Raw genomic sequence first — 11,235 nt, forward strand, 5'->3', positions numbered from 1 at the left:
TGGCAGAGCGTGGCATTTTTTCCGTGTTAAACATCATAACCACTAGTTATTTCTTCCTCTTTTAATCGATGGCAAATTAGAACAAATATGAATTATTTTCCATTCCAATATCTTAGTTTCTGATGTTTTTTCAGAGGGTTGGACCAAATTATTTAGTTTTTAGTTCATTTCTATGGGAAACACTGATTTGAGATACGAGTGAATCGACATACGATGTCAGTCCCGAAACGCAATAAGTTTCGTACATATGCTTACTCAGTTAACACTTGCAATTCTATCCCATTAGAAAATGTATTTCTTATTTATTTAAGTGCCTTAGTAAATAGTTTCATCATTCTTAAAGCATGTTAGAGGATATGTAATTGAAAATCGTGGAACAAATTATGCTAATTCAACTCAATGTAAAAATATGCTTTTAATCAAAAATTACGAAACCACTTGTGAAATAAAAATAATTTTGTAACTAGAGACACTATTATATGATATATTGAATTGTGTCTTGGATGCATGTGTGCACAATCCCACAATATGAAGGTGCTGTACTCAGTTCAGATTTGAACTATGAAAACCAAATAGCAGTCTACGGGTGAAAATGTTCTGTGTCAAGTTATTTATAAACATGTCATGGAGAAATGATCATACCCTGAATCAGGAATCTTTTTTCAACAGTTTTCTTTTAGTCATGTTAAATAATAACTCCAGAGAAATTCCATTGTAATTACCACGGTCCCTGAACAGGTTAATATAGACATAAATCACATCAAGGTTGTAGGAGTGTCACTGATATGTAGTACACATTAAAATAATTCATTCATGTTCAAGAGCCTAGCCCAGCTAACTACGTGCACCTGGCAGTCGACACCCTGGATTGGTGGCCAGCCAATCGCAGGGCACAAGACTCACACTCACACCATACTATTGCTTTCATCGGTTGTCGTCTTCCCTATCTGGCTCAGCCTATTTGTTGCTTATGTGTCACCCACTTGTTCTCCATGTTTTGTTAACCCGTCTGTCTATTTAAGCCCCCTTTCTTTGTTCATTTCTTGTTGCGTCTTTGTCAGTGTCACATCAGTTACTATACAGTTTTGCGGAGCGTTTCAATGCGACAAAACCATTAGCTAGTGTGACTGTGGAAGACTGCATGTTCACTATGCTAGGGTGATTAGGCGGTTGTGTTGGAAATCTACAAGGATGCAACTTAAACACATTAGACAGTTAAATTTTGGCTGGTGCCCTGCGACTGACTGGCGACCTGTTTAGGTTGTAGTCTCCCTTTCGCCCGAAGACAGCTGGGTTAGGCTCCAGCGACCCCCGCAACCCTTTCAAGAATGAGCGGTACGGAAGATGAATTAATGATTTTTTTTTGGCTGTGGGGAACTTGTTGGTCCTATATATTAATTGGCATTAGCAGACTTTTGGAAGAATATACATTTCGGAGCATTCATTGGCTACATCTCTCTCGTTGCCACCGAGGCATAATTCAGTAAGGACCTTAGAAGCTAAATCAACATTCTTTTTTGGTAAAAAAAGAAAAGAAAATCTTACCATGTATTTTGTTAAGTTCACCACCAGGCATTCCCCAAATGCATACACAAATAAAGAGGAAAAGACAGTGTTCTTAAATTTTCACTTCCAAGGAGAACAAACAGTTATGGCCAAGTTCCAACTGTGTTCTGACCTTACACATATTTTCTTTTGTTTATTACATACAGAAAAATACATTGTAGAATTGGATAAAACTGGAACCACACACAGGAAGTTTCCCAAAAGATTGGGAACTTCTGCAGACTGTGACCGAGGTTGAAAATATGCAGAGTCAGTCTTCCAAGCTTATCCGCACAGTCCCTCAGTAGTCTGGAGATGAAGAATCAACAGTAGCAGAGTATAACCTCTCAACTCCGTTTCCGGCCTGGTAAACCCGACAGCTCTTCCATCTTATCGGGGAGGGATCTCACCTTCCCCATAATAATAGATGGAATGGTTGGTCTGAAGCATTGCTTCTTCTCCCGGCAAAAAATGAGGGACAGAATGTGGAAAAAAAATTGTTTGAGTTTTTAAAAAAACATTTGCAAGTCACGGTGGAAAATAAGTATTTGGTCATTACCAAAAGTTCATCTCAATACTGTGTTTTGTACCCTTTTTTGGCAATAATGGAGGCCAAACATTTTCTGTAACTTTTCACAAGCTTTTCACACACTGTTGCTAGTATTATGACCCATTCCTCCATGCAGATCCCCTCTAGAGTAGTGATGTTTTAAGAATTTCAACTCCCTCCACATATTTGCTATGGGGTTGAGATCTGGAGAATGACTAGGCCACTCCAGGACCTTAAAATACTTCTTACAAAGCCACTTTCCTTGGCAATTTGTTTGGGATTGTTGTCATACTGAAAGACTCATCTTCCATGTCCTTGCTGATGAAATGAGATTTTCACTCAAAATCTCTCAATCATTCTTTCCATTAAACAAATCAGTCATCCTGGTCCCTTTACTTAAAAACTGCCCCAAAGCATGATGTTTCCACCTCCATGCTTCATAGTGGGTATGGTGTTCTTCGGATGATATTCACTATTCTTTCTCCTCCAAGCACAGGAACTTGTGTTTCTACCAAACAGTTCTAATTTGGTTTCAACTGACCATAACATTCTCCCAGACCTCTCCCGGATCATCCAAATGCTCTGTAGTGAACCGCGGACGGGCCTGGATGTGTCCTGGCTTCAGCAGGGGGACACGTCTGGCAGTGCAGGATATGAGTCCCTGGTGGCACATTGTGTTACTGATAGTAGCCGTTGTTACTGTGGTCCCGGATCTCTGTAGGTCATTCACTAGGTCCCCCTGTGTGGTTCTGAGATTTTTGCTCACCGTTCTTGTTATGATTTTGACGCCACTGGGTGATATCTTGCATGGAGCCCCAGATCGAGGGAGATTATCAGTGGTCTTGTCGAGTCAAATCAAACCAAATCAAATCAAAAGCCTTTATTGTTTTTGTGTCCCAATGATCCTGGGAGCAATGTTGTCTTTCTGATGAGACAGAGAGACAAATGTCCAATGCAAATTGTGTGGCAAATTTTGATCTGTTTTATGGTTGCAATCATTTGTTTGTTACTGTGTCGATCAAAAGACATTTTATTTTATTAATTATGGCACTCAACTTTTGGCTCAATTGTCATGATTTCCTCGGGTGCATGGCGAGAGAGAACCCAAGATGCGTGAGGCAGAAAAAGCGAGGGAGGTGCTAGGGCACAACTTTAATGACAAAAAATGGTGGTACAAAAGGGACAAAAAATAGGGAAGAACGCATACCGACAAAGAGTAAAGCACATGAATTACGTGAAGGCGACTAAATGAATAATACAAGTTAGACAAAGTAATACTCCCACAAAATGTCTCCGATCACAAAATACAAACAGCTAGCAAGAGAGGAAAGGGAAGCCAGGATTGACACATGGTTAATAAAAACCCACAAACAATCACCCAGCCAGCACACACAAGGACCTGAACGGAGATGGCGGGTGGCACGGGTGCAGGGGCTCTTTGCCCTCCAGTTTGGTGCTTTGTTTCCTCAGCCTACGCCAAACGTTCTCTACACTACAACACATTTAATTACTCTCCGTAGATGTGATATCCATCACAAAAGATGACCAACAAACCTACAATATCCTTGAGGACTTCTCGAGACCAACAGGATTTCCGCTGATAGTCAGCCCACCTAGCGTACGACGGTCGGGCCTAGCTGCTAAGCTAAGGAAACAATCGCACAGAGCACCGTTTCCGAGTATCTACTTGGCCAACACCATTCCATCACTCACAAAATGAACGATTTGGAACTTCAGCTTGCTACCAACAGCTTTGTCAGGAACTGCAACATTATTCTCATCACGGAAATGTTGCTACACCCACAAATCCCCGATGCCGCGGCCTTGTTTGCGAGCCAAACGCTACACTGGCAGGAGCGTACCACAGACTCTGGAATGAGCAGGGGCTTTGTGTGTTGTAATGGCTGTTTACATCCCACCGGAGGAAAACGTTAGCACAGCACCTAGCCTCCTGATAGCGACTATAAACAAACAGAAACTTGACCACCCTGATGGAGTCCTTATTGTCGCCGGTGACCTCAACAAAGCATGTTTAAAGACTGTTCTGCCAAAGTTTATCCAGTACGTGAAGTGTCACACAAGAAGAGATAAAACTCTAGACCACGGGTGTCAGACTAGGGTTGGTTCATGGGCCGCATTAACGTCAACTCGATTTCATGTGAGCCGGACCATTTTAGAAATAATATTTACCATTTTTTAAATAAATGAAATAAAAGAACTGGATTAAAAGCCCAGAATGTTCCATTTTTTATAGATCTAAAATAATGTTTATTTTAGCTTTTTAAAAATATATATTCTTAGATTTTACAAAATGATTTAACTAACAGAACAGAAAAAAATGATTCAAAATTAAAATTATTGTTTTAAAAGGGGCAAAATCAGGAAATTTAATATACATCTATACTCCATTTTAATTTGTTCCTAAAACAGAAAGTCGGCACTCATGATTTACTTTCCCGGGCCACACAAAATTATTGTTTTAAGGTGAATGCAATAAGCTTCTGTATAGTGTAGATTGTTAAATAGAAAAGAAAATTGACCAAGCTTTTACAGCATATCACACTTTTCTTCATTCTTAGAAATAATCAGGATACTATGTCCAAATGTATTTAATATATTACAAAGTTGTAAATGATTTTCATTTAGTTAATTGATTATACGAGTCCTTACTTTATTCATTTATCTTAATCTGTATTCTAAAAAAATAACCTTGAGATTGTTATGAGTGACACCAGTTTAAGTCACAAATGTTTAATACAATCTTAAATAATAAATGCCTTTTTGTTTTACGAAGCAAGACACCTATTTCCGGTTTGCCTGTGTTCGAACACTGGTGATTTGACTTTGACAAGTGTCAACTATGAGCGGATTTAAAGTCCGCTGTTTTTTTTGTGGCTCTGCTGGAGTCTTGGCGGTGAAGTGAGCTAATACCTCAAATCAGTTATGAATATAATGGAGCCTTCGGAATTTGAAGCAAACTTCACCGCGGATCCCTTTGGGAGCGTAATCCCCTTGTGTGCGAAATGGAGAGACGGCTCCGAAAATTCCGTGTACCACCTCGCCAATATCTTCCTCTGCTTCGGGTTCATGGGTGGCAGTGGGATTTTCGGAGTCTTGTATGTTTACACCTTCCTAACTTCGGGCTTCTTCTGCGCCTCTCTCTGGGCTTGGATGGACTCACCATGCACCACAGACGCGTTTCCCTGGTGTTTGGCGCTTTTCGCGGTGTGTTCAAGTCAAGTTCTCCATACTACCTACAGAATCAGAAGTGTCTCGTTCGAAAGGGACTTTCGGGAGCTTTACAATTGTGCATTCAAAAAGGCGGGGGTTTCACTGCTGCAATTTGGTAAAATTGTTACTTGTTGTGGCGGAGTTATTCACACCTTAGAGAAGGACCACTGCTTCGCCGTCGAAGGGAAGACCGCCATCGATAAACTGTCATTGCTCATGACAGGCAGGTAATGCATTCCCTTCAGTATGATAAAACTGAATATTGGACAAATATTTAGTTTGCAAAAAAAATAAAATTCAATGCATATATTTAGAAGAAAATTAGTTAGCGGGACGGCCCGTTAGGGCGAGTGGTTAGCGCATTGGCCTCACAGCTCTGGGGTCCAGGGATCAAATCCAGGTTTGCATGTTCTCTCTTGGACTGCGTGGATTTCCTCTGGGTCCTCTGGTTTCCTTCCACATTCCAAAAACATGCATGGTAGGCTTAATGGCTTAAATTGCCCCTAGGTATGGGTGTGAGTGTGCACGGTTGTCCGTCTCCTTATGCCCTGCAATCGGCAGTCCACCGATTCAGGGTGTCCCCCGCCTCTGGCTCGGAGACAGCTGGGATTAGCTCCAGCACCCCCGGCGACCCAAATGAGGATAAAGCGGTTCAGTAAATGGAATGAGATGAGATGAAATTAGTTATGCATGTGTGGATAATGAAAAACCGCGAATACTGTCATTTAATGCAGTGTTTGAATTAGCTGGTCCGTGAGAAAATAGAAAGAGCTTTATCGGTCTGTGGTGAGAAAAAAATGGGGACCGCTGATTTAATGGACAAAATGTCATGAATTGCCTTCGGCTGCACAGCAAAATTGAACCCAGGAACGGAAAGCAGAAAGAGAAGAAGGAAGTGCTGGTGGACAACTTGGGACTTGAATGCAAAATAATCATACTAATAATAAAACTGGGACAAAATGACTAGCAGCAGGACAAATTTGACCATCCTCTAATGCTTACCGTCTTGTCCATATTCGGGAGGGGGCCAAATGGAAGACGGCCTTCTTCACCCCCTTGGGCCATTTTGGGTACCTGGTCATGCCTTTCGGCCTCTGCAATGCCTCCGGCGGTTGTCCTCCGAGATATGCTGAATCAGTTTGTATTCGTCTATCTGGACGATATCTTGTTTTTCACGTAGCCTTGAGGAGCACGAGCAGCACGTGCACCAGGTGTTGCTACGCCTCCTGGAAAACCGCCTATCCGTCAAGGCTGAGAAATGCGAATTTCATCCCACAGACCACCTTTCTGTGGTACGTGGTGGCCGACAGGGAGGCCCAGGCCCAAGAGGAGAAAGGAGTTTTCTGGGGTTCGCAAATTTCTACAGGCGTTTTATCAGGGACCTCAGTCGCGCCGCCGCTCCCCTCACAGCAGCCACAAAACTCCCGTTCCGTTGGTCGGACGCAGCGGAAACGTCCTTGGTTCATCTAATGTCTCGTTTTTCCTGTGCTCTCGTCTTTGCCCACTCAAACCCAAGATTGCAGTCTCAGGTGTAGGTCCACACCTTGGTAGGAGGGGTCAGCGCTGTCCTCTTCTAGTGCAAACAGAAGGATGGAAAGTTGCCCCCCTATGCTTTCTTTTGCTGTAGACTCTCTCCAGCGGAACGCAACTACAGCATTGGGAACTGGCAACTGCTCGTGGTGAAGATGGCCCTGGAGTAATGGCGGCACCACCTGGAAGGGGATAGTCATCCTTTCGTGGTTCTAACCAACCGCAAGAACCTTGAATACCTCAAGTCGGCCCCGAGGCTGAACTCTCGCCAGGCCAGGTGGACCATGTTCTTCAGTAGGCTTAATTTCACGGTATCTTATGTCAAAGGTTCGAGGAACGGGAAACCTGATGCGGAGGAGCCCCCAACTATCTTAGATCCCTCCTGCATTGTGGAAAGAATGAGGACTAGGCTGGAAGCTGAGGTACTGAGTGCCCAAGATTTTGAGTCGGAACCAAGACAAGGAAGAAAGAAAGACCCTTATGTTCCGATCCCAATACGTTCCAAGGTGCCAACACAATGGGCCCACACCACCGCCTGACCTGCCACCCTTGTGTTGCCCGCACATTGCCGGTGTTGCGCCAACGCTTTTGGTAGCCGAAGCAAGGGAAGATACGCGATCCTTCATGTCTGCCTGCCACGTGTGCACGCACAACAAGTCCTCTACCAAGCCGAGCTCCAGTCTACTCCGTCCGCTCCCGATTCCTAGTCGTTCCTGGTGTCACATTGCAATCGACCTCGTCACAGGCTTTCCTAAATCCCGGGGTAACACCGTCATACTAACCATGGTTGACCAGTTTTCCAAAGCTGCACACTTCATCGCCCTCCGCAGACTACTTTCGGCCCAGGAGATGGCCGACCTCCTTACACAGCATGTTTTCCGCCTGCATGGGATCCCAGCTTACATCGTCTCTGACCGTGGTTCACAATTCACCTCTCACGTCTTGTCTGCTTTCTGTTCAGCCCTGCACACATCAATTAGCCTCTCCTCGGGTTATATTCCTCAGAGTAACAGTCAGTGTAAGCGCACCAATCAGCAGTTGGAGGCAGCAATTTGCTGCACCACCCATGCCGTCCCAACCACCTAGAGCGACCAGCTGCCCTGGATTGAGTATGCCCACAACTCCCACCACAACAGATATTGTTGTGCCCTCCGTCCAGCCACACCTGACCAAATGTGATCGAATCTGGGAAAAAGTCCCGGATCTGTCCCCCACTTTATCAGCACCTATGAAATCGAAAGGGTGATAAACCAATGCGCCCTGCGCCTCAAGCTCCCATCGGCCCTCCGCATCCACCCCACCTTTCATGTTTCCCAGGTCACGCCAGTCGTAACAAGCCTGCCAGCCCCTAATCACTCAAGCGCTTCCAGGTGTGATTCATCAACCAGTGAAGAATATTTAAAGCCACCAAGAACAGTTAACTGTTAAGTACCCTTTTGCACTATTTCTTTGCTTGCCTCTACTGATCTCCAACCTCTCATTTTGCTCCCAGGATCCCGACCATGCTCAGCGCCACGACCACATACCACGATCTCGCTCTCATGCATTGCAACCTTCGCTCTGGACTCCACTACGTACTCCTCGGGTACTGACCTACCTGCCACGACTAACAACTCGCCTACGTTACTCCCTTTTGTGCTTCTGCCTGTCTTTTGGACGTTTTCAATTAAAGTTCCACATCCAGACTTGCTGCCTTTGCCTGGTTTGGGGTCCTCCGTCCCCGATCGTAACATAATGGGAGATTAATGAATGAATATTCATTCATGCATTCATTTTCTGAAGCGCTTTTATCTCAATAGGGTCGCAGAGGGTACTGGAGCCTATCCTAGCTTACTTCAGACAAAATCTATAAAACATCTGAAGTATTATATAACAGCAACTGAAATGACTGTATTTTAATCTTCTTTCAAAGGAGTTTGAAAAGTCTCAAATTATGTATTTTTCTGTGCTCATTGTTTTGCCCTCTAGGATTCGAGTGACTGTTAACGGTGAGTTCCTGCACTTCACTTACCCGTTCCAGTTTCTGGATTCACCAGAATGGGATTCTCTCAGGCCATCAGAAGAAGGTGTTTTTCAGGTAAACCCATGTCTTTCTTCACACTTTGCATTCAAGGTTAGAGATTCAACTGTTCTAAACTTCCTCACTATAATCACTCTAATCATCCACTGTTTTTTCTTCATTCAGGTCACACTATCAGCTGATTATCCATGTACATATATAGCATGGAGGAGGAAGAGCCTCTACCTCCTTTTTGCAAAACACCACTATATTGCCAGGATCTTTGCTTTGGTTGTCAGGAACGACATTGCAGAAAAGCTGTCCTCTCTTTATTGCAAGGCATTGAACTGCTATGGACATCGCTATGATCTCCGCTTACCAACTTGCTGTCACATGCCGGGGACTGAAATAGAAAAAGCAGATGTCCAATCGAAAGTCCCTGAGCAGGGTGAAGTTTCCGCTTGACCCTGTAAACATAAATGGATACCTTGTTATGTTGTCACCTAATAGGAAGAGACAATTTCTCTTATTTATACCATCCTTTTATTCATTTATTAGCAATATTTACATTAACACTATATGGATAATAGTTTAGGGAATGTCTAACATTCTGTTATCAACATGGTCAGTTTGAATAGAAAGTCTCAAAATGATTGAAGTACAGAAATCCTCCAATATTGGGACTTCAACTTTCACAGATTCACTACCTCTCAGATTTTTTTCTGGAAAACAAAACTTCCGCTTCCAAAAAAACCTCAACTTCTCAACTTCCACGTTGCTCCGCCTTGACGTCCCGCCATGCTCGCCGGGCAAATTGCTGTTTTCGGAAAAGGCTGATTCCATTCGCCGCAAGTGCCACTGCGTAAGGTCTCATGAGGCTCGCATTTCTGGATTTGGGTTGTGTTAAATTTGCATCCTGAAGGGTGTTTATCATTACATTGAGTAGATAGAACTCTGAGGTGATCTTCTTTGCAGAGAACGTGTGCGTCCGCTGGGGGCTGACCCACTTTGGAGACATATCCTGTAAAGATCACAGAACGCAGTGACTGATTTGATAATGTTGGTAAAATTGTTTTCAAGTATACTAATGTGGGATTTACATTTCTGGTGCATCCCATAATACCTGCGGGCGCACTGGTGGATTTGGTAAAATTAGATTAATTGTTTGTTAACAGCGTCATTCACCAAGTATAATACATAGAAATCGTGGGTCACTCTGTTTGGATATAGTGCCTGTAAACTGCATGTTTGTTTATTCGTTGGTGTGTCATTTAAAGTATTGTTGAGAGTGACAATTGATATATTGCGTGTCTGCAGGTTTGTGAGAGTCATTTTTGAGGTGACAAAATGGATGGTGAGTTTAAACATCATTTGGGTGTGACTGAGTGGACTGAAATGATGGAAAGTAAGGAAACAGTCAAAGTTCAGCTAGGCATGGCTTAGGGAGCTTATAGAGGTGCAGTGGTACATTTAGATACGAGCTTAATGTGTTCCGGGAATGAGCTCGTATGTCGATTTACCTATCTCAAATGAACATTTCCCATAGAAATTAACTAAAAACAAATTAATTTGTATACTCCTCTCGTATTATCGAGAAAGCACCTCCGCCATTCTGCACTGGCCAACAGCCGAACAACCAAATGTAACGCACCGCCCAGTGCTCGTAGAGACATTACACGAGGGAATTGCGATGGGAAAGATAGTGCCCATGATGTTGTTATGAGCAGCCTCTCACATCCGCTGTATGCTTGTATATCAAAATTTGTCCCATATCTCAAGATAAATATTTACTCGAAATTTTACCGGTATCTCAAATTGCTCATATGTCGGGGCATTCAAAAGTGAAGGGTATTACCGTATTTTAGAAGGATTGGCGGAAGCAAGAAAAGCCAGAGCAGAGCCAGGAACATCATCGGGGACCAATACCACCCTGGTCACAATCTGTTCCAGCTGCTGCCCTCTGGCAGACGCTATAGATCCCACAAAGTACGGACAAATAGGCTTAAGGACAGTTTTTTCCCACATCCATCAGGACTCTAAACTTGCGGCAACATGACATAATCCCTTCTGTGTAAAAACTTCGGGGTAAGGTGTCAGGAGTGGCTCGGTTGCCCCTCCTGGCGCGATGTCATTATTGTTATCAGCTGTTGCAATTATGTGATTATCTTTTCCTTTGCTGTTTAAGGATTATGGGTTGTGTTGATCGTCGTCGGATCGACTGATTTGTTCCCCTGGTTTGTTGTCATGGTTACGTCATTTGACGCCACGCCACGCTGCATCGTGGGATATCATGTTTCAGTTCTGTCATAGTAAGTTGTTTCAAGCCCAAGTTGTTTATGTTACGTTTTGGCCAGTTAATTAAACCATGGAAACAACGGAA

General features: G+C 43.5%; 1 protein-coding gene across 1 annotated transcript; it reads left to right on the top strand.

Annotated features, from left to right (window-relative positions):
• The first annotated feature begins 4,918 nt into the window (after positions 1-4,918).
• popdc3 (popeye domain cAMP effector 3) lies at positions 4,919-11,235 on the top strand. The gene is made up of 3 exons (XM_077711870.1): positions 4,919-5,553; positions 8,825-8,933; positions 9,042-11,235. Exons 1-3 carry the CDS (start codon positions 5,039-5,041, stop codon positions 9,318-9,320), a joined length of 903 nt encoding a protein of 300 aa, XP_077567996.1. The 5' UTR covers positions 4,919-5,038; the 3' UTR covers positions 9,321-11,235.

This window comes from Stigmatopora nigra, unplaced genomic scaffold, assembly GCF_051989575.1.
Source record: "Stigmatopora nigra isolate UIUO_SnigA unplaced genomic scaffold, RoL_Snig_1.1 HiC_scaffold_52, whole genome shotgun sequence".
Classification (NCBI taxonomy): domain Eukaryota; kingdom Metazoa; phylum Chordata; class Actinopteri; order Syngnathiformes; family Syngnathidae; genus Stigmatopora; species Stigmatopora nigra.